This window comes from Scyliorhinus canicula, chromosome 5, assembly GCF_902713615.1.
Source record: "Scyliorhinus canicula chromosome 5, sScyCan1.1, whole genome shotgun sequence".
NCBI classification, from domain to species: Eukaryota; Metazoa; Chordata; class Chondrichthyes; order Carcharhiniformes; family Scyliorhinidae; genus Scyliorhinus; species Scyliorhinus canicula.
Window position 1 is genome coordinate 168,052,563 of NC_052150.1, and position 26,950 is coordinate 168,079,512.

General features: G+C 44.4%; 1 protein-coding gene across 1 annotated transcript in view; it reads right to left on the reverse strand.

Annotated features, from left to right (window-relative positions):
• The window catches only part of cubn (cubilin (intrinsic factor-cobalamin receptor)), a 450,080-nt gene that overhangs the window by 181,071 nt on the left and 242,059 nt on the right, over nucleotides 1-26,950 (reverse strand). The window contains exons 33-38 of the mRNA XM_038796451.1: nucleotides 21,911-22,112; nucleotides 13,471-13,668; nucleotides 10,982-11,128; nucleotides 9,885-10,075; nucleotides 6,482-6,665; nucleotides 1,383-1,557 (exon numbers count right to left, since the gene is read on the reverse strand). Coding sequence (XP_038652379.1) covers nucleotides 1,383-1,557; nucleotides 6,482-6,665; nucleotides 9,885-10,075; nucleotides 10,982-11,128; nucleotides 13,471-13,668; nucleotides 21,911-22,112 — 1,097 coding nt within the window. The remainder of the gene's footprint in view (nucleotides 1-1,382; nucleotides 1,558-6,481; nucleotides 6,666-9,884; nucleotides 10,076-10,981; nucleotides 11,129-13,470; nucleotides 13,669-21,910; nucleotides 22,113-26,950) is intronic.

A 26,950-nucleotide genomic window follows, 5' to 3' on the forward strand; every position in this document is an offset into this window, starting at 1 on the left:
TTAATCTTTAATCTCAAATCTTGTACCCTCCACAATCCTTACTTGGCATCCTTAAATTCCCAAATTGAAGAAGCCTTACTCCTCTGGTGGAAATATAAAGCAGATCTGACTGTCCAGTTACAAAAATGCAGTTCCATCCCAAAGTTTGGGGTTGGAGTAAATTGCATGTTTGGGACAGGCGACTGTACATTAAATGATTCTTGCTCTGTATCCTAGAATTCTATTTGAATTTTTGGTTGATTTGTCACCTGACTTGGACAGTCACAGTGACTTGGCTTCTTCTCCTCGCAAGTCTCTTTTTAGGGCCCACTGTAGTACTTTGATTCTATTCATTGTATATACCTGCTGCCTATTTTTAAACCTTTGTTCCATATTTAACCTGGAGCACTGTCTAATTTATTATTTGCCTAATGCATAATTAATCTAAATCCTGACATAAACCTTTTGTTGCATTCTTGACAAATTCAGTACGGTCAACAAATCCTACCAGTCTGCAGCTGGGTTTTGTATCAAGATCATTTATGTAGATGGAAACAATAATGATGTGAGTACTTACTCAACACCTCCCCCAATTTGGCATTACTTTCAGCAAGTCATCACTGTTTTTAATGTTTCTTATCCAATCTCATGTTTCACCAATTCAACCTTAAAGTTCCAGTCTATACCTTTTTTTAGCTTGATTCAGTTCAAGTTTGTCCATAATTCTAAGGAATTCAACAGATCACATTTTTCACATTACTCATTTATTGCAAATGATAGAATTCCTAAAGTGCAGAAGGAGGCCATTCGGCCCACCATGTCTGCACCGACCCTACCTAGGCCTACCTGCCCACTCCATCCCCTTAACCCCATAACATCACCTAACCTGCACATCTTTGGACACGAAGGGGACATTTACCATGGCCAGTCCAACTAACCTACATATCTTTGGACACTAAGGGGAAAGTTAACATGGCCAGACTAACTAACCTACACATCTTTGGAAACCAAGGAGCAATTTAGCATGGCCAATCCACCTAACCTACACATCTTTGGAAACCAAGGAGCAATTTAGCATGGCCAATCCACCTAACCTACACATCTTTGGAAACCAAGGAGCAATTTAGCATGGCCAATCCACCTAACCTACACATCTTTGGAAACCAAGGAGCAATTTAGCATGGCCAATCCACCTAACCTACACATTTTTGGAAACCAAGGAGCAATTTAGCATGGCCAATCCACCTAACCTACACATCTTTGGACTGTGGGAGGAAAGCGGTGCACCTGGAGAAAACTCCTGCAGACAAGGCGTGAAAGTGCAAACTCCACACAGACAATGACCAAAATAAAAGTGACCGAATGAAGCACAAGATTAATAAATTCACAAATATTGATCTTACTTAGAATCTGTTTCAATGTAGAATATGTCATTGAAATCCAGCTGAACCGCTTCACCATTTGGAACAGTGATGGTCCAGATACAGTCTATGTTTGGTGGGTAATTGTCAGGGTAGTTCATTGAGGCAATGTATCCAAAAGGGAGAGAATCCGAAACATAAATAGTTCCACCACAGGCTACAAAAGAACAAACAACATCTTATTGACTACTTTAAAATAAAGGAAAATCGATCACAAGGATGCATAAATATGTCGCTAAGAAGATGCTGGTTAACAAAAATGTGTGCATAATACAATTGTTGTGTCCTCAGAAATGTTCCCAAAGTACCTGCCTGAAATCACCTACACATGAATTTGCATCCAACAGAGCTTTAAAATTCAAATGCTAAAAAAGGCAACACTTAAAATTTTCTCTCAGAAATTCTCCAGTATTCAGAGGTACATTTAAACATCCTTGCATCAATTTTCATCAAAGCTTTTTCAGATTTCTTCAGCGCAAAGTTATCAAAAGGGCACAAGTGGCTGACCCATTCTATTACACAGGAGGGTTTAGTGGAATGAAAAGAGTCCTTGATGAGGAGAAAACAATCCATTACCCACTGGAGTTCCGAACAGTTCTTGAGTTACATCATTTCAGTTCTGCATGAAATGCTGTTTTGTCAATAGATGTACTGTCCTCTGTTTGTCCAGACAATATCGTTTTTGTCAGTCTGTTGTTAAGTTGTTAAACTGTTACTTTGATAGATCCCTGTCATACAATACAGGTCACAATAAGGGTCGCAGCTTCTCAGCTATTTTACACTCTTTGTTTACTGTCTTTGTTGGAATTAATTTATTCAGTTCTTGCTCACAATGGAGTCATCTCATTAGAGTACAGTGGCCTGTAAATATGTTAGAGGCTTTCAATAATGACTTCTCCTCACTTTGGCTTATAATTCCCTCCAGCGAGTAAATAGAGGTGAGAATGAAGTATAGATACATGAGAAGCATGGTTCCGGGAGGAATTCGGAACTTCGGTGACGCAGATACATTGGTTGGGATTTTTCTCCTTGAAGAAGAGAACGTTGAAGGATTTGATTGAGGTGTTCAAAATCATGAGGGATCTGGACAGAGTAGATCTGGGGAAACTGCTCCCATTGGTGGAAGGATTGAGGCCAGATAGCAAAGACTTAAGATAAATGGCAAAAGAAGTAATGGCAACATGGGGGAGGGGGGGGGGATGATTTTTATGCAGTGAGTGGTTAGGATCTGCCATGCACTTCCCGAGACTGTGGTGGAGGCAGGTTCAAATTTTAAGAGGAAATTGTATTATTATCTGAAAAGAAAGGATGTGCAGGGCCAAGGATAGAAAGCGGAGGTGTGGAAGTAAGTTAAGTAAGAGAGCCAGCACAATATGGCAGGCCAAAATACCTTCTTTCTCTTCTGTATTGTAATCATTCTCTGATTTTATTTATCTATAAAGGCACTGAAGGTGAATCAAGATTTACAAGAATGATTTGATTTGATTTGTTATTGTCACATGTTTTAGTATACAGTGAAAAGCATTGTTTCTTGCATGCTGTACAAACAATGCATACCATACATAGGGAAGGAAGGAGAGACTGCAGAATATAATGTTACAATTATAGCAAGGTGTAGAGAAAAGATCAGCTTAATACGAGGTAGGTCCGTTCAAAAGTCTGATAGCAGTAGGGAAGAAGCTGTTCTTGAGTCGGTTGGTACGTGACCTCAAACTTTGGTATCTTTTTTCTGATGGAAGAAGGTGGAAGAGAGTATGTCTGTGGTGCGCGAGGTCCTTAATTATGCTGGCTGCCTTCCCAAGGCAGCGGGAATTATAGATAGAGTCAATGGATGGGAGGCTGGTTTGCGTGATGGATTGGGCTACAGTCATGCCTTTTGTAGTTTCCTGGGGTCTTGGGCAGAGCAGGCTACATACCAAGCTGTGATACAACCAGAAAGAATGCTTTCTATGGTGCATCTGTAGAAGTTGGTGAGGGTCATAGCTGACATGCCAAATTTCCTTAGTCTTCTGAGAAAGTAGTCGTTGGTGGGCTTTCTTAACAATAGAGTCGGCATGGGAGGGACCAGGACAGGCTGTTGGTGATCTGTACATCTAAAAACTTTAAGCTCTCGAGCCTTTCTACTTTGTTCCCATTGATGTAGACAGGGGCATGTTGTCCACTACGCTTCCTGAAGTCGAGAGCAATCTCCTTCGTTTTGTTGACATTGAGGGAGAGATTATTGTCATTGCACCAGTTCACCAGATTCTCTATCTCATTCCTATACTCTGTCTCGTCATTGTTTGAAATCCGACCCACTACGGTGGTGTCATCAGCAAATTTGAAAATTGAGTTGGAGGGGAATTTGGCCACACAGTCATAGGTGTATAAGGAGTATAGTAGGGGACTGAGGACACAGCCTTGTGGGGCACGGGGTGTTGAGGATGATCGTAGAGGAGGTGTTGTTGCCTATCTTTACTGATTGCGGCCTGTGGGTTAGAAAGTTCAGAATCCAGTCGCAGAGGGAGGAACCGAGGCCAAGGCCATGGAGTTTGGAGATGAGTTTCGAAGGAATGATGGTGTTTAAGGCTGAGCTGTAGTCGATAAATAGGAGTCTGACATAGGTGTCTTTGTTATGTAGGTGTTCCAGGGTAGAGTGCAGGGCCATGGAGATGGCGTCTGCTGTGGACCTGTTGCAGTGCTAGGCGAGCTGTAGTGGATCAATGCAATCCTGGAGGCTGGAGTTGATTCGTGCCATGACTAACCTTTCGAGGCATTTCATGATGATGGATGTCAGAGCCACTGGACGATAGTCATTAAGTCTCGCTGCTTGACGTTTTTTTGGTACAGGGATGATGGTCGTCCTCTTGAAGCAGATTAGGAGCTCAGATTGTTGTAAAGAGAGGTTGAAGATGTCTGTGAATACCCCTGCCAGCTGATCCATGCAAGACCTGAGTGCTCGTCCGGGTACCCCATCCGGGCCAGTGGCTTTCCGTGGGTTGACCTTCGAGAAGGCTGCTCTGACGTCTGCAGTGGTGACCTCGGATACAAGTTCATCTGCGGCATCTGGGGTGGAGGGCTCGCTCTCGCTGACCTCTTGCTCAAAATGGGCATAGAATGCGTTGAGCTCATCAGGGAGGGGTGCATTGGAGCTGATGATTTTACATGCCTTCATCTTGCAGCCTGTTGTGTCTTGCAGACCTTGCCATAGACGGCGGGGATCCGTGTGGCTAGCCTGGGACTCGAGCTTGGTCCGGTACTATCTTTTGGCATCTTTGATGGATTTCTTTATATCATATCTGGCTTTCGTGTAGAGGTCCGGGTCGCCTGACTTGAACGCCACAGACCTAGACTTCAGGAAGCAGTGGCTATCCCTGTTCATCCAGGGTTTCCGGTTGGGAAACACGCAGATTTACTTCTTTGGCCGGGAGCAGGAGCACAGCCTTGTGGTCAGATTTGCCAAAGTGTGGGCGGGCGATAGAGCAGTAGGCATGTTTTTTTTCTTTTTTTTTATAAATTTAGAATATCCAATTCATTTTTTCCAATTAAGGGGCAATTTAACGTGGCCAATCCACCTAACCTGCACATCTTTGGGTTGTGGGGGTGAAACCCACGCAGACACGGGGAGAATGTGCAAACTCCTCACAGACAGTGACCCGGGGCCGGGATTCGAACCCGGGTCCTCAGCGCCGTAGGCAGCAATGCTAACCACTGTGCCACTGTGCCGCCCGGCAGTAGGCATGTTTGATATTTATGTAGCAGTGGTCCAGGATTTTTGGGCCTCTGGTGGAACAGGTGATGTATTGGTGGTAATTTGGTAGTATGCTCTTGAGCTTGGCCTGATTGAAGTCCCCAGCTACAATGAACAGGGCCTCGGGATGTTTCGTTTCAAGGCTATTTGTGGTGGTGAATATTTCGTCCAGTGCGATTTTCACATCCGCACGGGGTGGGATGTAAACTGCCATCGGGATAACGGAGCTGAACTCCCGCGGAAGGTAGTAGGGGCGGCATTTTAGTGTCAGGCATTCTAGGTCCAGGGAGCAGAAACTCGCCAGTGTTGCTACATCTAGGCACCAGGAGGTGTTGATTGTCTTGCCCGAGGTCGCCGTACGGTCCATTCGGGGGTTTGAGAAGCCCTCTGGTTGTAGGGCACAGTCCGGTGAAGCAGGAGTGAACCATGTCTCCGTGAAGCAGAGCACACAGCAGTCTCTTAGTTCTCTTTGAAAAGTGAGTCTGACTTTAAGAATGATACCAGAACAGAGATATACCAGCAAGAAAGATTGAAAGGCTGGGTCGCTTTTATCTAGAAAAGAGAAGACTGAGGGATGGCCTGATGGAGATCTTTAAAACAGTGAAAGGGTTTGATCGTTAGACTTGCGGGAGAGACTGAACTGGGGGGCTATAAAGATATTACTGATAAATCTAAATATTATTGAAGAAAAATTTCTTCACCCAGAGAGTAGTTAAAGGCATAAATACTTACAAAAAGAAGCTATATAAGCAAACTAGAGGGAAAGGAACAGGAAGAAATGCCATTGGGATGAGATTAAGAGGAGATTTGCGTAGAGCAAAACACTAACCCAGACCTGTTGGCCAAGTGCTATGTTTCAGCACTATAAATATTTTGTAAAATTTCAATGCCAGTGGGAAACCATTTTAAATTCCAAATGTTTAGGAATGCCTAAAATACATATCCTAATATTGAAATTGTTTGAAATGAACTGTTGCAATTCTGGATGCCTGAATTCCTGGACACTGTACTTTAAAAAGAGTACATGGCACATTGGGAAATTACACATGGCCGCCCTATACCCAGTTCCATATTTATAAGGGTCATTTTGAATGGGAGTTCTGCCTCCTGTATTGAGCTGAACATAGTCTTTACCACGCTGCAGAACACGTCAGATTGACTGATCTGGTCTGCATTGCAAGCTCTGTCATACTACATCCGCATCTGTCTCTGGGATCTAACACGGATTATTATCATCCCAACAGCTGAAAATATTTGAAGATAAATTTCTGGCACTGTCGTGCACTGAGCATCAATGGATGTAAATAAATGTGGGTAATCCCATATCTCACATGCCTGCTCATACACTCACCATAGTCTGAAGCTTCATAAGTCAACTTAAATCCTTGGCCCTCATTACTTCCGTCAGAAATGAAGTGTACAAGGAGCTGATTGTCTGTTGTATGCAGGGTGGAAGGAGGGTTCCCACCACAATAGCGTCCATTTCCTCCATGGGAGGTCAAAGGCGGGGACGACTCATCAGGTCCATTCCTTAACTATATGGAAAGCACCATGCAAAATATCAGAGGCTTTAATTAAAAGTCACAAGCAAATAGACTTTTAAACTTTGAACCAGGACAACAAAAATGAATTATATTGAAGCCACCCAAAAAAAATTGTTCTAAACAGCAGTTTCATAATATGATCATATCATTTTTTTCTATTTCATTCTTACATTATGGCTTTACAAATTTTCCCTCTTTTAATCCAGGTGACAGTAACTCTTCCATAAATGTAAGGCAATTTTATTAGAAGGCTTCATGCTCTATTGAACAACATCAAATTAGCAACATCATCATATCTCTTTTCGGGTGTTGAAATATGATTACTTTTTTAATCCATTTTTTTATTCCCAGAAGCTCCCTTTCCCCAGAGGTCCATCTGTCACTTGTTCTTTAGATTTGCTTTCACAGAGCACTGCACTTACCCTTATTCTGCTGTGATGTGGAGATGCCGGCGTTAGACTGGGGTGAGCACAGTAAGAAGTCTTACACCAGGTTAAAGTCCAACAGGTTTGTTTAGAATCACTAGCTTTTGGAGCACTGCTCCTTTCTCAGGTGAATGAAGAGATAGGTTCCAGAACATGTATATAGACAAAGTCAAAGATGCAAGACGATACCTACCTCTTCATTCACCTGAGGAAGTAGAAGTGCTCCAAAAGTTAGTGATTCGAAACAAACCTGTTGGACTTTAACCTAGTGTTGTAAGACTTATAGAACGATACAGCGCAGTACAGGCCCTTCGGCCCTCGATGTTGCACTGACATGGAAAAAAACTAAAGGCCATCTAACCTGCACTATGCCCTTATCATCCATATGCTTATCCAATAAACTTTTAAATGCCCTCAATGTTGGCGAGTTCACTACTGTTGCAGGTAGGGCATTCCACGGCCTCACCACTCTTTGCGTAAAAAACCCACCTCTGACCTCTGTCCTATATCTATTACCCCTCAATTTAAGGCTATGTCCCCTCGTGCTAGCCACCTCCATCCGCGGGAGAAGGCTCTCGCTGTCCACCCTATCTAACCCTCTGATCATTTTGTATGCCTCTATTAAGTCACCTCTTAACCTTCTTCTCTCTAACGAAAACAACCTCAAGTCCATCAGCCTTTCCTCATAAGATCTTCCCTCCATACCAGGCAACATCCTGGTAAATCTCCTCTGCACCCGTTCCAAAGCTTCCACGTCCTTCCTATAATGAGGCGACCAGAACTGTACGCAATACTCCAAATGCGGCCGTACTAGAGTTTTGTACAACTGCAACATGACTTCATGGCTCCGGAACTCAATCCCTCTACTTCTTACTTTATTCTGCTGTTTACACATTCTGCTACTTTACCTTTATGCCCCTGTCAACACCTTCTGCAGTCTTTAGCGCTACCATTAATACTCCCTTTGTCTTGTGCCACTGACATCTTTGTCAAGTTTCTCCTGACTACCATCTATTCCTGACCGTCTATTTTGTTCCACCTGCTCCACCCCTTCTTGAACAGTATAAAATCCACTGCAATTCTCCCTCTCTTTAGCTCTGAAGAGTTATACGGACTTGAAACTTTGGGAGTGATCTTCCCAAAATGGAACAAAGTCCCCGAGGGAGTGCATTTAGCCACGTGTTTCCTGGCACTTGCAATGCCGAGAAACACATGGCTATTCAACGTGCTTTTCTTTGAATAAGGGACCTGAATGGAGAACGCACGGCAGAGGCCGCACATAGCCCCGTTTTTTACAATGGGGAGCTCTGCTCGCCGGAACTCCCCACTGTAGCGAAAGATCGGGACACCATTTTTAAATGGCGTCCTGATCTCCAAGGCCCCAAAAATAATCCTCCCCCCACACCCCCGCCAGCCCAAATGCAACATAGGAGGGTCCCCCATGGCCCCCCACCAACACCCACATCAGGCAACCCCGACCCGATCACAGGCATGCAAAAATGGCAGCTTGACCCACCAACATGGTAACTTGGCAGTGCCAACATGGTACCTTGGCAGTGTAACCTGGGCACCTTGGCAGTACCCAGGTTGCAGCAGCAGTGCCAGGGCACTACCCTGCCCAAAGGGCATGCAGCTGAGGGCCTCCAATCCTCTTGGAGACCCCCACAAGTTCCGTTCCATCGGGTCCCCATTTGTGGGAAGCAGTACCAAACAGCGCTTGCCCAAGATGCCCAAGGCAAAGGGATTGAATCCCAAAGCCTCAAGTACCTTGGGAATCTACACATTATAGTGAGGCTTACTGCCTCACTCTAATATGCAGATTTGTTAAAACGCGATCCCGCCCATCGTGGGTGGAATTCCCCTTGGAACATCTCGTGGGATTCCACTGAATCTCGCGAGGCGTTGCGAGCCGGGTAGATTCCGGGGGCGTGGTCTCTCAGCTTTCGACGGCCAGGCTGCGCTGCTTTTCCGGTGCAGCGTGGCCATATGCTGCCTGACCTGTTCAGTTTTTTTACAATTTCCTGTTTTTAATTCAGATTTACACTATCTGTGGTATTTTGCTTTTACTATAGCTGAAATATTGTTTACTGATTTAACACAGTATTTCATTTGGCATGTGGCTTTCTATCATACTGAAAAGCAAATTGTTTTATATTTGCCAGATTTTCGATTAGCTGCTCCTGATTATAACTCAGCAGGATAGTTAAAGGATACAAAACACTTTTTCCACAATCTTCATGAAGGTCTTTGATTCCATATGGGTTATGTAACCTTCTAATACCATGTTCAGAAGGACATTGTTCATGTATGTCCCTTGATATTGAGTGCTGGTTGGCTATGTGTCCTATGTTTTTTCGTGTATGGAACGATCTGGCTGGACTGTACGCAGGACACTACGTTACACTGTACCTCGGTACAAGTGACAATAAATCAAATCCAATCCAATTTATTTGGCTGGTCCATTTAGATTTAGTGTTAATTGTAACCTCTCAGGTAGTTGATAGTGGGGTATTCAGTCATGGTTATGCCATTGTATGTCAAGGGGAGTTGAGTAGACTCTCTCTTAGTGGCAATGGTAATTGTGAATGTTTCTTGACACCTATCATCTTGTTTTACTACACCAGTGACTGTGCATCAACCATAAATCATTGGCTGTTAAATGCTTTGGGATATCCAGTGAACACAAAACACACCAAATGGATGCAAATTAATTCTTTTTAATGCAAGATCAAAAGCGAAACCTTCACAAAACATCCACTGTTGCAAAGGGCAAAAAGTTGCTTACCTCTAAATAATCACCCGTTGTGCAACCTGTGCCAGAACTTGGAAGCTGGAAGGTCTGATTGAAATGGATAGCTATTATGGAACCGCTGGTGACAGCAACACGCCAAGTGCAATTGAGATGTGGTGCATATGCGTTAGGATAGTTGGGGGAAAGAATGACACCGCGGTCAGCACGGAGCCAGCCACCACAAGCTAAAAGAAGGTAAAGATATCAACCATTATTTAAAGACAGCATGTGTATACACATAAAAAATATTTTAAACTGTAATATTTTGCTTTGGGGACAAATCTTTGCCAACTAGCAGTCTTTGCTTTGCCACATCCAAACATTCATATGAAAATATAAAAAACTTGCACAGCAGTGTGCCAGACCTTTGACACTGGAGCCAACATATATCAGCCACTAGCCAAAATAGACAATTAACAGGAAAAATGTGGAGATCTAAAGGCAGAAATTCTAATTGCCGATACTCCTTTGTTAACAATCTTCATACAAAAATTAATCCAATTATTTTGAATAGACTGATTCCCCCAGAGAGGAGCACAGATAAATGAAGTATAAACCTGTCAAGCATGAAATCTGCCACTGAGAATGGTTACCTGCCAACATTAATTCTCATTTAAAATTGGGTATATTGCTAATCTTAGTTATTATACATGCCATTTATAAATCAAAAAATCATCAACCATCCAATATTTCGCTTTTAATTGTTTTATAGCCTCTGTTTTGACTGACTGTGTTTTATATACAGATTTATATATTTTTCAAGGAATATTATTGCAAAATTGCATTGTTTTCTGGAAGTTATGATGATTCATTCTTTGAATCTTAAGTCAATAAAGATTTTTACTTTCCTCAATCTGTAGGCTTTTTTAAAATCCCAGGATTCTAGCCATGCAATCATTACTAGCTCAAATACATATTTTTTTTGGGAACATTCATGATGTTCTGTACTATGGGAGTTGGCCATTCACTTTCCTGTCTTAATTCATAATAGGCTTGGTCAATCATGAATTAAATGGCGTTCACATATTAATGGAAATTATTCAAATGTATTAAGTTTCAGAAAGTAAAATATATTAAAAGTTTCAACTCACTCTTGTAGAAAGAAGCATTGAAACCGCCACCATTGTCAGCCTCATCAGAAGTGAATCGAATGAACATTGCATCACCACTAGATCGGAGTGGTCCAGGTAATTCTCTGCCACACAAAGTGGCAAGTATTGGAGAAAGATTATTGTCACCTAAAGGGAAATAAATCTGTAAGACTTGTTGAAATGCACATTTTCAGTGCCAGAATTCCAAAGTTGTCACACGCAATGGTGATACACCTCATGGTGGCACATTTTAAAGTCTCACATAACTGTGGGCAACAAATTACAATTGGGTCAATATTTGGTCTTTCCCAAACATTCATAATGAGGCTACCTGGGAACTGTATCCACAGAAGCATGCTGACAGATGACCAGACATTTATTTTGCCAGATGACCTCAATATGAATGCTTGGCTGAGTATGAAGAATGACTATTGGGCTCAGTCAGTGAGGAGTACGTTTTGAAAGTGGAAAAGGGGATTGTGAGATTTGTTTAACTGACATCTTTATTACGTTGTAATAAATCAATCTTTCTTTCATGTGTTTTTTCAATGCCTGCGTGTTTATTTGGGCACAATTACAGGCTTCAATGAGAAGGTAAGATGGGAAACGGTTTTCAAAGAGACTGTTGAATGCCTGACTGATTTTTGGTTCCTGACTGCAGACCTGAGCTTCCCCATGGTTTACAACTCGTTTGAGGAGCTGTGAACCACACCTACTGCAAAAGCAAACCTGACTTGAACAACATTTTTGGGAGTTTCTGAAGTGTCCACCCCTGCAATGGGACCAGCAAATGTGGGATGTGCTGCATAAAGTGTTGTGACCCTAACCCTAACCCTTACCTTGGGCTGGCAAAAATTGAAGATTTCGAGAATGGTGTCAGGAAACCTTGAACTTGGACTCACCTGCCATTTTAAAGCTCTTTAGCCTCCATTCTGACATGGATGGAGGCATGAAAAGCCCGTCCCAAAAGTGTGATTATTTTGAAATTCTTGGAATCACAAAATGAGAAAAACTAATGGAAGATAATTGGAGAGAGCTTGGAAGGGTCTCTTTAATTAGGAGGGCTCTGGGGAAGGTTCATTTAATTAATTGGTCTCTGGTCGGGAGGGAGGTCTTGTGTGGCTGCAGTGGACAGGTGCGTGTGAGGGTGGCCCTCCAATGGACTTTGGGGGCAACTCCCTTAAAGCGTTACTCCCTTGGCCCACGCGAGGTCCACCGCATCACATACATGCTTGCCAGGACCTGCACTAATTCTCGCCCACATGATTCCCAGCCCAGAGGAATGGAGAATCATGCATGCTGGAGAATATGGGGTGGGATTCCCTGATCCTGAGGCTAAGTGTTGACGCCGTTGTAAACGTCGTTGCATTTTACGACAGCGTCAACAGGCTCCCAGGAGCAGCGATCCTGAGCCCTACAGGGGGCCAGCACGGCACTGGAGCAACTCATGCAGCACCAGCAGCCAAATGGGCGCCATGGGTCTGCACATGCGTGCTACGGCCGACGCGAATTTGCGCATGCGCGCTGCAACTGGTGCGAACACGCGCATGCACGGTAGCATCCTTCTCCACGCTGGCCCTAACGCAAAATAGCAGAGAGCTACAGGGGCCGGCGCGGAGTAAAAGAGGCCCCCACCAGGAGAAGCCGGCCCGCCGATCGGTAGGCCCTGATCGCGGGCCAAGCCACGGTGGAGGCCCACCCAGGGGGTCAGACACCCCTCCCCCCCCCACCAGGCCATCCCCCGCAGGATGGGCGCTGAGGTCCCGCCGGGCAAGACCACATGTGAACGGTGCCACCGAGAGTCGGGGTATCTTCGTGGCCACTCGGCCCATCCCACGTGGAGAATTGCTGGGGGGGGCCGGGTAGAGCGGCCCCCGACCGGCACCGCACCCACGCCAATGGCGCTGATTCACCGGAGAATCACCGGACCGGCTTCGGGGAGGCGGCGCATGAATCGCACCCGGCCCGGCGATTCTCCGACCCGTCCCCCGGTTAAAGATTATCCCGCCCATGGTGCCTGGCCTGTTAATAGGATGCAAATGGATCACAAAGTGCGAACGTTGATGCCACTGCCAGCAGGGGACCACAGCATCAGGGTGCTGATACAGTTTTTTCCCCTGACGCTGGATTCTCCGCCTCAACGTGAACACATCCACCGGCAGCACACAGCAGAGAATCCTGCCCAGAAGCACAAAATGTGATCAGACAAGTGTACTCAAAGAAACTTCACCATTTGAGTCCAAATGACTGATTATTTCAAACGTCTGGTAACCCACAAGGCAAAACAACTTTAGACTTAAGGTTACTATCTGTGAATAATTGAGTAGCTTTATTACTGTACGAGTGGGGTTTATTTCATCATGAAGTGAACATTTTTTTTTTTAAATGGCTGGCACAAAAAAACTCTGAATTTCCAAGATTGAGGGTCTTGTAAGAGTTGTTATATCTTGGGGAATGCCACAACATGAAATACAGAAAATAATTATTACCATCTCTGATGACCAGCTTATCGTAGTTACAACGCATATCCGGTTCAATATCTAGAGCCAAAATGTTGAGTTCCACTGTGGCCTGGGGTGCCCAGATGACCCAAGAACAATCCAAGTGTATTTCATAATTATTGGGCCAACCTGGTGAGAAAAGAGGGGTCGGGCTATCCGCGGTCACGACAACTCCACCGCATGCACCTGCAAAACAAACCTGTTTCAGCTGTTTGTTCATCTACCAATGAATCAAATCAAATTTCTGGGAGGCTGAGAGGACTGCATAAGTTGCATCAACAAAGCAGGCAAGTTGTTTTTATTGATCCTTAAAACTATCTTAAAAACATCTATCAGTGCCCCTTAAAAAGCACTGTTGCACAATATTAACTTTCCTGTGCTATTTCTACTTGTCACTACTCACAGTCTCGATCAGTAACTTTCTCAAGCCAGTTGCCTGAATTATACTATTAACCTCAATATGTAAATAAATGAATGTAAAACGCTTAATTAGCCTAGAAATTTTACATGGTGTGCTCTCCAGCCATTTAAAATGGGTTCAGGTCTGCACCCAACTCTGCCACTTCCCCAGCCAATATTCACTAGGTTAAGGGATAGGGCCTGCAGCAACAGGCATCTAGCAATGTGGGGGTGCACATTCTCTGTTCCAGTAGTTGTCTCAGTATCCAAGCAGCTCTCCCACATGCTTGAGCCTTTCCCAACGCTTTATAACATTCCCAAATTCAAGCAGTCCATGCTGAACCTGCCCAGCCTAGACTGGTAGACGCCACTTCCACTGGGGTCAGGCAAGTCAGGCTTCCTTTAAATGATCAGATTCAGGGAGCAGGATTCTCCAGCCGCGCCCACCTGGCAACATAGGATTCTTGCCCGAGGTCAATGGACTTTTCTATTGTCCAAGTCTTGCCCATGGCGATTTTGCGGTAGATGGGACGGAAGAATCCAACCCAGAGTCACACCTGAGGTGCAGAGCACAGGAGCTCCTGAATTTACCTCTGAGCGCGATTCTCCCAAAACATTTCAAATTTCTCTTCTGGTGGGTTTTTCCTGGAGCATGGAATTCTGCTGGCAAGTTCCCCACTGCTAGTCAATGACACTTCGTCACTTATTTGGACCCTGGGGAGTTTCTCATCGGTTTAGCCCACTTAGAATTTGTTTAGCCCTGGGGAGCTGAATTTAGAGATCAGGCTGCCATTTTGAAAGGGTGCCCCGATCTCTAAGTTAGCTGTAGGTCCTCTGCACTCACCACCCATGGGCGTTACCCCACACCCCCCAAGCGAGGGCACCCTGCGGCCCCCTTTTAGTCCCCCAAGCCCCCTTTCAGCACCACCTCCCTTCAAGGACCACCCGTCATTACCTCAACCTCACTGAGGACCCTACTTACCTGCACTGCACACCCCTACCCTTCAAACCCCCTCCATCTTTGTTTCACGTGCATGGCCCCTCCATCAGACCTTGACCCATGGCAGTGCCACCCTGCCACCTGGGTACCCTTTCACAGCCACCCTGGCACACAGGCAGTGCCAGCCAGGGTGGCAGTATCAAGATACCAAGGTGCCCACATACCAGGGGAGGGCCAGGGGTTCACCCTGCACTGACGCTAACCACCCAGGGGTCTCTGATAGCTCAGGATACCACCTGGGTACCATCACGTGGACCAGCATTGATTGGCGCCCAGCTCCAACCTCCCTGGGAGGCCGGGGGATTGAGGGAGGCCAGTGTATCCCAGGTGAGTAGACTCACCTCCAGGAGCGCCATTTGATCCCGCCCCTTTTGGGTGGAATTCCGAATCCGACGCCTCGCAGGACTTGGGTGAATCCTACGAGGCACGGAGGCTGCCGGGCACTGGCTGCATTTTGCTCTCTCTCGAGCGCAATGCTCTTCCCTCACTGGCTCTGCATAAATTCAAAGCCTGTGTATCTGTTGCAAAGAAAGGTAGAAGCTGGCAAACCTTTAGAGCAATTTTATAGCGAACAAACTGATATCCAAGGAAGAGAAAGACTGTTATGATATAAGAATATAATAAATAGGAGCAGGATTAGACCATGTATATGATTGCTTGAGCCTGCTCCGCCATTCAATAAATGTCTGACTTTCTACCTGAATTCTACTTTCCCGTCCACTCCCCATATTCTTTGATTCCATGCAAGATTAAAAATCTATCATTCATAGTCTTGAATGTACTCAATACATTAATATTCCGAGGGCAGCACAATGGCGCAGTGTTAGCACTGCTGGCTCATGGCGCCGAGGTCCCAGGTTCGATCCCGGTTCTGAGTCACTGTCCATGTGGACTTTGCACATTGTCCCCGTGTTTGCGTGGGTTTCGCCCCCACAACCCAAAGATGTGCAGGGTAGGTGGATTGGACACGCTAAATTGCCCCTTAATTTGAAAAAATGAATTGGGTACTCTAAATTTAGAAAACAAAATACATTAAATTAACATAAAAATTTCTGTTTGGGTGAGAAGAAAGTGAATTTTCAATCAGCTTTAAACAGATGTTCTACTTGCAGCTGCAGCTTGTTAATTAGTTTTCAGAGTTAAGCCAGTTTTCAGAGGCTAGAGTCAGACAGTATTAAGGTGAGCCAGCTCATAGTGCTGACTTTGTTTGCACTTGAGTACTGAATTTGTGTGCTTTGGAGTGTTAAAATGAGTTTGGTGACTGAGGGAGTTAGGTGAGGAGGGAGCAAGGTGCTCCTTTCATTTGATTGCCTACATTATTTCAAAGAGCGTGAAGGGAGCCGGGAGTTTACAGAGAGTTCAGCTGACTGGGAGTAGAGTCGGAGGGCGGAGTTCAAGTTAGTTCACAGGGCAGCTACATTCTGTAAGGTAAGAGTTGTTTGTTTTTGTTTTTTTTAATTTTTAATTATTTTTATTTTTGTATTTGTTTTGTTTTTTGGGGCAGCAAACTATCTTTGTATCATTTAGCAGAATCACCAATTTTATAAGGTTCACTTGGGAGAGTAGTAGCAGTATATATATATTTTTTTAAGGGCCGAACGGGTGTTTAATCTTTTCTTTTTATCCCCTTTAAATCTCTTCGGGAGTTCAAATCAAAAGGGATGGAGGCTAGGGCAGTTGCATGCTCCTCCTGTAGGATTTTCATTTCATGTGGGTGGTGAGGGACACCACCGGTGTCCCCACTGACTACACCTGCGGGAAGTGCACCCAACCCCAGCTCCTCAGAGACTGCATTAGGGAACTGGAGCTGGAGCTGGAGCAACTTCATATCTGGGAGGCAGAGGAGGTGGTAGAGAGAGGTTACAGGGAGGTAGCCACACCCAATGTGCAGGGCAAAAGTGGCTGGGTTACAGTCAGGGGAAGGAAAAGGAATGGACAGACAGTGCAGGGATCCCTCGTGCCCGTTCCCCTTCAAAACAAGTATACCGTTTTGGATGGTGTTGGGAGGGATGACCTTCGGGGGAAGGCCCCAGTGGTCAGGTCTCTGGCACTGAGTCTGGCTCTGGGCTCAGAAGGGAAGGGGGAAGAATAGAAAAGCAATAGAGATAGGAGACTCAATGGTTAGGGGAAATGGATAGAAGATTCTGTGGTCGCGAACGAGACTCCCGGAAGATATGTTGCCTCCTGGGTGCCAGGGATATCTTAGAGTGAGTCAACGGGATACTTAAGGGGGAGGGGGAGGAGCAACCAGAAGTTGTGATGCACATAGGCACCAACGGCATAGCTAAGAAAAGGGATGAGGATCTTATAAGTGATTTTAGGGAGTTAGGTTGGAAGCTGAAGAGCAGGACAAGCAGAGTAGTATCTCAGGATTGCTACTGGTGCCACGTGCAAGTGAGGCAAGGAACAGACAGCGAGTGCAACTGAACACGTGGCTACAGGGCTGGTGCAGGAAGGAAGGCTTGAGATATGTGGATCATTGGGATATCTTCTGGGGAAAGTGGGACCTGTACATGAAGGACGGATTGCACCTAAACTGGAGGGGCACCAATATCCTGGGTGGGATGTTTGCGAGAGATCTTCGGGAGGGTTTAAACTAGTTTGGCAGGGGGACGGGAACCAGAGCTATGGATCAGAGGATAGGGTAGCTGTTGAACAGGCAGAAATAGTATGCAGCGAGTCTGTGAGGAAGGATAGATAGTTGATAGGGCAAAGTTGCACTCAGTGGAATGGGTTAAAGTGTGTCTGTTTCAATGCAAGGAGTATCAGGAATAAGGGAGATGAACCTAGAGCATGGATCAGTACTTGGAACTATGATGTTGTGGCCTCTATGGAGACATGGATTTCACAGGGGCAGGAATGATTGTCAGATGTTCCGGGGTTTAGATGTTTTCAGAAGAATAGGGAGGTAAAAGAGGAGGGGGCGTGGCACTGTTAATTAGGGAGTGCATCACAGCTACAGAAAAGGAGGTAGTTGAGGAGGGTTTGGCTACTGTCAGTATGGGTGGAAGTCAGAAACAAGAAAGGAGCAGTCACTTTATTGGGAGTTTTCTATCGACCCCCCTAATAGCAGCAGAGAAATAGAGAAACCGATTGGGCGACAGATCTTGGAAAAGTGCAGAAGTAACAGAGTTGTTGTCATGGGTGAACGTCCCTCATATTGACTGGAACCTCCTTACTGCAAATGGTTTGGATGGTGCAGTTTTTGTCAGGTGTGTACAGGAAGGATTCCTGACTCAATATGTAGATAGGCCGACGAGGGGGGAGGCTATATATCGACTTGGTGCTCGGCAATGAACCAGGCCAGGTGTCAGATGTCTCGGTGGGACAGCATTTCGATGACAGTGACCACAACGCCTTGACCTTTACCATAGTCATGGAGAGGGACAGGAACAGACAGTATGGGAAGGTATTTAATTGGGGGAGGGGAAAGGAGTGGAGGAGCATAAAGTGGGAACAATTGTTCTTGGGGAAATGCACAACAGTAATGTGGGGGTTGTTTGAGGACCACTTGCTGCGAGTGCTGGATAGTTTTGTCCCACTGAGACGGGGAAGGAATGGTGAAGGAGCCTTGGATGACAAGAGAAGTAGAGCTTCTAGTCAAGAGGAAGAAGGAAGCTTACATAAGGTTGAGGAAGCAAGGATCTGGCACGGCTCTGGAGGGTTACAAGGTAGCCAGGAAGGAACTCAAAAATGGACTTAGGAGAGCTAGAAGGAGGCATGAAAAAGCCCTGGCAGGAAGGATTAGGGAAAACCCCAAGGCATTCTGCACTTATGTGAGAAATAAGAGGATGATCTGAGTGAGAGTAGGGCCGATCAGGGATAGTGGAGGGAACTTGTCCCTAGAGTCTGAGGAGGTAGAGGAGGCCCTAAATGAATATTTTGCTTCAGTATTCACTAGAGAGAGGGACCATGCTGCTCATGAGAACAGTGTGAATCAGGTTAATAGACTCGAACAGGTAGATATTAAGAAGGAGGCCTGTACTGTGCTATGTTCTATCAACCCCCCTCTGGGATTGATAAGTCCAAAGTTCACAACCTTCTGAGTGAAGCAATTTTGTCTCATCTCAGAGGACCCCTTTCTTCTATGGCAATACCTCATCTTCTAGCCTGCTCAGCTAGGGGGAAACAACTTCTCAAAATCTTGGATGTTTCAATGTGATCACTTCTTATTCTTTTAATCTCCAGAGGGTATACTCCCAATTTACTCAGGCTTTTATCATAGGACATCCCTCTTATTCCAGGAGCAATCTAGTGAATCTTTGCTGTATCGCCTCCAATGCAAGTATATCCTTCCTCAAATATGAAGACAAAAACTTCACGCAGTATTCCAGGTGTACTCTTACCAAACCCCTGTACAAATGTAAGAAGTCTTACAACACCAGGTTAAAGTCCAACAGGTTTGATTCAAACACGAGCTTTCGGAGCGCGGATCCTTCCTCAGGCACTTCCTCGGAGCCGCGCTCCGAAAGCTCGTGTTTGAATCAAACCTGTTAGACTTTAACCTGGTGTTGTAAGACTTCTTACTGTACAAATGTAGGAAGACTTCCTTTGTGTTGACCTTCAATCCCCTTACATTAACAGCCAATATGCCATTTGACTTATTAATTGCATGCAGATCTCCCTAAAAATTAATAATTAAACTTTCACATCTTTGAAGAATATTTTGCTTTTCTTATTTTTTTTAGTAAACCTTAGAGCACCCAATTCTTTTTTTCCAATTAAGGGGCAATTTAGCGTGGCCAATCCACCTACCCTGCACATCTTTGGGTTGTGGGGGCGAAACCCACACAAACACGGGGAGAATGTGCAACCTCCACACGGACAGTGACCCAGAGCCGGGATTGCACCTGGGTCTTGGCGCCATGAGGCAGCAATGCTATCCACTGTGCCACCGTGCTGCCCCCGCTTTTCTATTCTTACTAGCAAATGAAGATCCTTACACTTCCCCCTCATAATACTCCACCTGCCACTTTGTTTACCACTCACTTACCCTGTCTATCTCTCTTTACAGAATCTCGGTGTCCTCCTCACGTCTTACATTCCCACCTAACTTTATATTCTAAGCAAACCTGGATACATTACTCTCTGGGGTGTGTTTTACAGTGGCAGAGGAGGCTCGCCTCTGTTCCACTATCAGGACCTTAATCCCGCTGGTGTCTGTGGCATTTTGCATGGCTCACCCTTCCGCCGCCGGAGAACACATCATGCGGAATGTCGCCTTTGGCAGGACTAGAAGATCCTGTTGGCAGGAAATGCAGCAAAATCGCACCCTCTGTTTTTAATTCATTATGAGCCATTAAATCTCATCAGTCTCGTAATTCAGAGTGTGATAAGTATCGGGGGAGTTGATGAGAGATCCCCAGCATCTGTTTGGGGTGGCATTTGTCGCTTAGTTTCAGAGTGTGGTATGTTCAACCACAGGTCACCTATTGGTATATTGGACTGTGAACTCACTGTGAACATTAGAGTAGAAGGTGGATTTTGTAAATTGTGTTATCCTGACAAATCTGTATATATCTGTAAAGGTATCGGCGTTGGTAAAGGAATATAATGTTAATAATTTCTTGTTTAATAAATGTTCTATTTTTTTCTTAAAATTTTGTCAGCAGAGTAACTCTGTTCAGTAAACACTCTCCACGTTTCTCAAGAAAATAATTTAAGTTAAAATCGCCTTGTCCAGGGGTAACACCAGCTGGGATTGTAATGCCATATACATATATCTTATTTAAATATTACCCAGTGCCTTGCTGAATTAATACATTAGGCGGGATTCTCCATTAATGGGTCTAAGTCCCCACGCCTTCAAAAAAAACGCACGCTAATCACTCTGGCCATACCTGGAGAAAGTCCAGAGTGATTCTCCTACCTGGAGGGGGCTAGCAGGGCCCGGAGTACTCCTCGCAGCTCCAGCTGCCGATACGGGGCCCTGCACTTCCGGTCTGGGGTCCGCACATGCGCAAGGCGGCAGCCTATTTTGGGCACCCCGCACGACATGGCCAACCCACACCGCAGACCAGCACCAAGAAGATAGATGAAATGAAATGAAAATCGCTTATTGTCACGAGTAGGCTTCAACGAAGTTACTGTGAAAAGCCCCTAGTCGCCACATTCTGGCGCCTGTCCGGGGAGGCTGGTACGGGAATCGAACCGTGCTGCTGGCCTGCTTTAAAAGCCGGTGATTTAGCCGAGTGAGCTAAACCAGCCCCCCCCCCCCAGATCGCGCACGCCCACGGATCGGTGGCCCCCAATCGATAGCCTGGCCATCCTGGAGGCACCTCCGTCGCCCCCCCCCCCCATGAATGATCCCCCTGCCCCGCACCAGGGTGGCCGCGGACTGAGTCCGCAGCAATCACGCCAAGTGACCACCAGGTGGAACCATGAGAGAACCACGCCAGCAGGGACTTGACCAGTTGCACTTGGAGAATCCCCGCGCGGCTCTTTTAATGGCCCCCGACCGGCGCAGTGTCGACCTCGTGTGCCCGTTTGGTGGCGATTCTCTTGGGACCGGAGAATCACAGGAGTTGGGTTGATCCGATCTCCGGTTTGATGCCTAATCTCCACCCCCGCGCCGAGCGTGATTTCGGCACGGGGACTCGGAGAATCCCGTCCAATGACTCAGTTTAGGTGAGATTTAGGGTGGGATTCCCTACAGTAAGTTCTGTTGTGGTGGAGGTGGCCTGCCTTTAGCTGGTGTCAGTAACTTCCACTCCCACCTCTGTCAACGGTTTTTCCCGTTGTTCACAGCGTGTGCTGCCGGGGAACTTGCAGCAGGGCTCACCATTGGTGGGGCCACAAGATCCCGCCAGTGGGATTGACCGGAAAATTTCAGCTGACTTTTCAAGTGTTATTCCTGAAGCTAATGGTGCGATCTTAACAACTGGGTATGGTTTTAGAAATTTACCAAAACCTATTCAGTATACTTAACTTCTTTCTGTGTGCACAGCTCTTCTGAATTATAGACATGCATTTGTATTTACTGTTATCAATTATATATGTACTACATCTTCTATGTTTTTAACCACACACCTGGTTGGACAGTTGGTATTGCAGTTGGGTCAACAATGTATTGTACTGCTTTCCATTCCAGCAGGAAACCTTTTCCATTTATAGTGGCATCACTAATAAACTGGACCGTCAGGGTGCTTCCAGTGGATGACACTGCTGGAGGCAGTTCAAAGCCGCAGTATCTTCCAATGAGGCGTGCATGCACATTAGGGCCATCAAAGAACTAGAACCAGAACCAGAGGAATACAGCATATTATTCACAATGCCCAATTGCTAATAAAACTACAGCAAATATGAGCTGATTTCCCACATCAATGCTGAAGGACAAAAATAGAAATAAAACTTTATGTCTTTCTTCTAGTAACTGCATCTACTTGTCTCCTATTTTCTAAAATGTTTCTATTTTCCATCTCTCTGCCTTTCTGTTTGGTTGTCTCTCCATTTCCTCTTTGTGTGTCTCTCACATACTTTTACTCACTGCCTACTCTATCTCTTTCTTATTCCTCTTCTTTTTATCTTTCTACAGTATCTCCATGCCTCTGCCACATTTGGATATCTCATTCGCTCTCTGGTACCAGTGTATTTGTCGGTACATCTCCCAGTTCCATTTTCTTCCTCATTCTGTAAACCTTTCACACATTTTCCATTTCTTTATTTCTGCCAGATGCAGATTGAAGTACTCTTGTTTCAGTCATCCGGCTAATCTTTGGGAAGAGTTTGATCACCTTGCAAACACATCAGTCAAATTATGAACTGGGAATTCAATCTTATTCCTTATGCTGCCCATTGCCATCCAATAAATTTACTTTCTTCAGACTTTGAAGTTGGGTCTATGAGTACTGGGGGAAAGTTTCAATCCTGATGTCTATTCTTCTGAAGCAGCAGTACTGTGCTGTTGAGAGGAAAACATGAGGTTTGCCAGAACTATACAATCTGTAGAATCCCTACTGTGCTGAAGGAGGCTATTCAGCCCATTGAGTCTACATTGACCCTCTGAAAGAGAACCCTAGCTTGGCCTCTGCCCCTGTCCTATTCCTGTTCCCCCACATCTTTGGATATAAGAACCCCAAAGTGTATCATGGAGTTCACCTGACCTACAATTTTAATAGATTTTGGTTATGGGGAACTCAAGGGCCCACTTTACAGGTTGATGCAACAGAGAACTAAGAGTATTTTTAAACAAAAACAATGTTTGTTCTATGAACCCAGTTAACATTTTTTTAAAATAAATTTAGATTACCCAATTATTTTTTCCAATTAAGGGGCAATTTATCGTGGCCAATCCACCTACTCTGCACATCTTTGGGTTGTGGGGGCGAAACCCACGCAGACACGGGGAGAATGTGCAAACTCCACACGGACAGTGACCCAGAGCAGGGATCGAACCTGGGACCTCAGCGTCGTGAGGCGGTTGTGCTAACCACTAGGCCACCGTGCTGCCCATCCCAGTTAACATTTTATAAACATATAAACATACAGTGAACATCTGACCAACCATCAATTCAAATACACCCCCCCCCCAAAGAATACAGTACTCTATAAGACATCCATAAGGCAAAAAACGTTTTTACAGAAGTACAGCTGGTTTAAATTCTCTACTGAGAGCAGTTACCACTTTGAAATCATCAATAATTTGTGTTTAACAGAACAAATACAGAAACATTGATAATAATATAGTCCATTTTTAGTTCTTGTCCTGTATTTGTGACAAAGCATCGGCTATCACGTTTTCACGTCCTGCCACATGTATTATTTTTAAATGAAATGGCTGTAACAATAAACTCCATGGAAACAGTCTTGCATTTTTATTCCGGAATTGCTCCAAAGTAAGCCTGCCTGCCTGCCTGTGTTTATATATTACTATCATTCCAGAAACGTCACTGGATTATGATCAGTATATATCATTGTGTTAGATTGTTGCTTGTTACAGAAATTTGAAAATGTTACAAAGCGAGCACCAAGCTCAAAGTCTCCTTCTCAATCGTTGAAAACTTCCTCTGGTGAGAATTCAATTTCTTTGAAAAATAAACAAAAGGCCGCTCAAGTCCTTTGTCGTCATCTTGTAGAAGCACCGCACCTACGCCCATATCACTCGCAACAACAGCCACTTTGAATGGTTTTGTGTAATTTGGGATGGCTAACACAGAAGCAGTGGTTAACACAGCCTTCAGGCTGTCAAATGCCTGCTGACACTCCGCTGTTCACTTAAATCTGCTACGCTTCTTGAGCACGTCCATCAGTGGAGCAACCACACTGCTAAAGTTCGACACAAATTTCTGGTAAAATCCACTCATACCAAGAAATCACATTATTTCCCCTCATGTCAAGGGTATTGGAAACCCCCCAATCAATTTTGTGTTCACATCCCGTAGGACCATTCGACCCTGTCCGATTGTGTGGCCGAGGAAAGTGACTTGGCCTTTTCCAAATTCACTTTTGGCTAGGTTTACCACCAAACCTGCTTCCTGAAGTCGAACAAATAAATCCATCAGATGCTTCGAATGTTCTTTCCATGTCTGGCTAAAAATGACCAGATCGTCGATGTATACCGCACAATTGGGTGATCCGGAAACAACTTTGTTAGTTAACCGTTGAAATGTGGCTGGTGCATTTTTCATGCCAAATAACTTTGAACTGGTACATACCATTTGGACCATTATATACCAAGGGCAAAGCTGAAATCTCCTTTGCCCTTTCAGATAAAGGTACCTGCCAGTACCTTTAAGTAAATCCATTTTGGAAATAAAAGCGGATTGTCCCACCTTCGCAGTGCAATCCTCCAAGTGTGGGATAGGATAAGAGTCCATTCTTGTAACCGCATTAACCTTTCTATAGTCCACACACAACCGTTGGGTACCATCCGGTTTTGGTACCATCACTATGGGTGAACTCCATTGGCTGCAACCACTTCAATCATGCCATTTTTAAGCATACTTTCAATCTCTTTGTTAACCTGTGCCAATTTTAAAGGGTTAAGTCTGTATGGATGTTGTTTAATTGGAATAGCATTTCCCACATCAACATCATGTATAGCCATTTTAGTGCTTCCCAACTTATCTCCACAAACTTGCCCATGCGATATCAATAACTCTTTCAGGTCAATTTGTTTTTCCTCTGGAAGGTAACTCAACAGTTTATCCCAATTTTTAAGAACATCCTCGTTTTTCAATTTAATTTGAGGTCAAATTCACAGTCATCTGGATTTGGTTCGTCACTTTGAGTTAGAATCATTAAAACCTCCTCCATTTGCTCTCTTTCCCTTTCAAAGTACCTTTTAAGCATATTCACATGCAACATGCGGTGAGTTTTTCTTCTATCCGGCGTTCGTACTACATAATTCACCTCACTTAATTCCCTTTCAATCTGATACGGTGAACAAAAACTTGTTTTTAAATGTTCACCTACCACTGGTACAATACTAAAACTTTATCTCGACAGGCAAAACTACGAACTTTGGATTTCTTGTCTGTTACCCGTTTCATCACATGTTGTGCAACTTTTACATTTTTTCTAGCCAATTTCCGTGCTCTATTTAATCGTTCCCTAAAATTTGACACGTAATCCAATAATGTAAGTTCCGATTTCTCACTTACCAATTTTTCCTCAATCAATTTAAGTGGTATTCTTACCTCATGACCAAAAGGTAGTTCAAAAGGGCTGAATTTGGTTGACTCATTAGGTGCATCCCTAATTGCAAACAGTACAAATGGAATTCCTTTATCCCAATCCTCTGGATAATCTTGACAATGAGCCCTCAACATTGTCTTTAATGTCTGATGCCACCTTTCTAATGCTCCCTTTGATTCTGGATGGTACGCAGTTGATTTAAAGTGTTTTATTCCTCAGCTATCCATGACTTCTTTGAATAAGTTTGAGGTAAAATTTGAACCTTGATCTGATTGTATTTCTGTGGGTAGTCCATATCTAGTAAAGAATTTAAGTAACTCCTCCACAATCTTTTTAGCTGTAATATTGCATACTGGAATGGCCTCTGGAAACCTAGTAGACACATCCATTATAGTCAAAAGATATTGATTCCCACTTTTCGTTTTAGGAAGCGGTCCTACGCAATCAATTAGGACCCTTGTAAAAGGTTTCTCAAATGCTATTAAGGGCGCTGGTTTTATTACTGCTTGAGGTTTCCCTATCACTTGACATGTGTGACATGATCAACAAAATTTAACTACACCTTTATGTAGTCCAGGCAAATAAAAATGTTTTTGGATTTTTGCTTTGTTTTCCTCACTCCCAAATGACCTCCCAGTGGCACCTCATGTGCGACTCACACCTCCTTTCTCTACCCTACCAGCAATACCAATTGTTGAACTTCTGCCCACTTTTCATCCACCTGCATATGTAATGTTCTCCATTTTTTCATTATGACATAATTTTTATGGTAATAATACTCTGGTATACACTCAGATTACTCTTCTATGTATGCTTTCTGTTGTAACTCCACCAATTTTCCTGAACTGAATATATCCGCCTCGTCCTCCAACTGTTCTTTTCCAACCATCTGATCAAAAATCGTTTCTGATAATTGCACTTCAACTTTCTCTTCAGTCTCAGATTTCTCCTCTTGTCTTAACCTGTGACTTTACGACCTTGTTATTACACGATTCAGAAAAATCCCAGGATATTCGTCCTTCAACACTTCAGTTGTCCGATTTTCCACTGGCTTATCAACCACAGTAGGCATCACTCCCACCTATTATCCAGCTATATCATTGCCCAAGATAAACTATTCCTGGACAAGATAGTTTCTCTATTACTCCTACTACCACTTCACCACTCTTCACTGGACTTTCCAACCTTACTTTATATAATGGAACACTACCCTTTTCACCCTGAATTCCACATATTGCAACCTTTTCTGGCAACATTCCTCCCAAACTACATAACCCCTCATCTCTTACCATCAAAGATTGACAAGCTCCCATATCTCTTAAAATTCTTTACCTGCTCCTCCTCATAAACACGAGTAAACTTTACCCACAAAAGTAAATGCTTTAAAGAGATCTGGCACCATCCTATCAATCACCTCTTGATCAGGCTGTACAA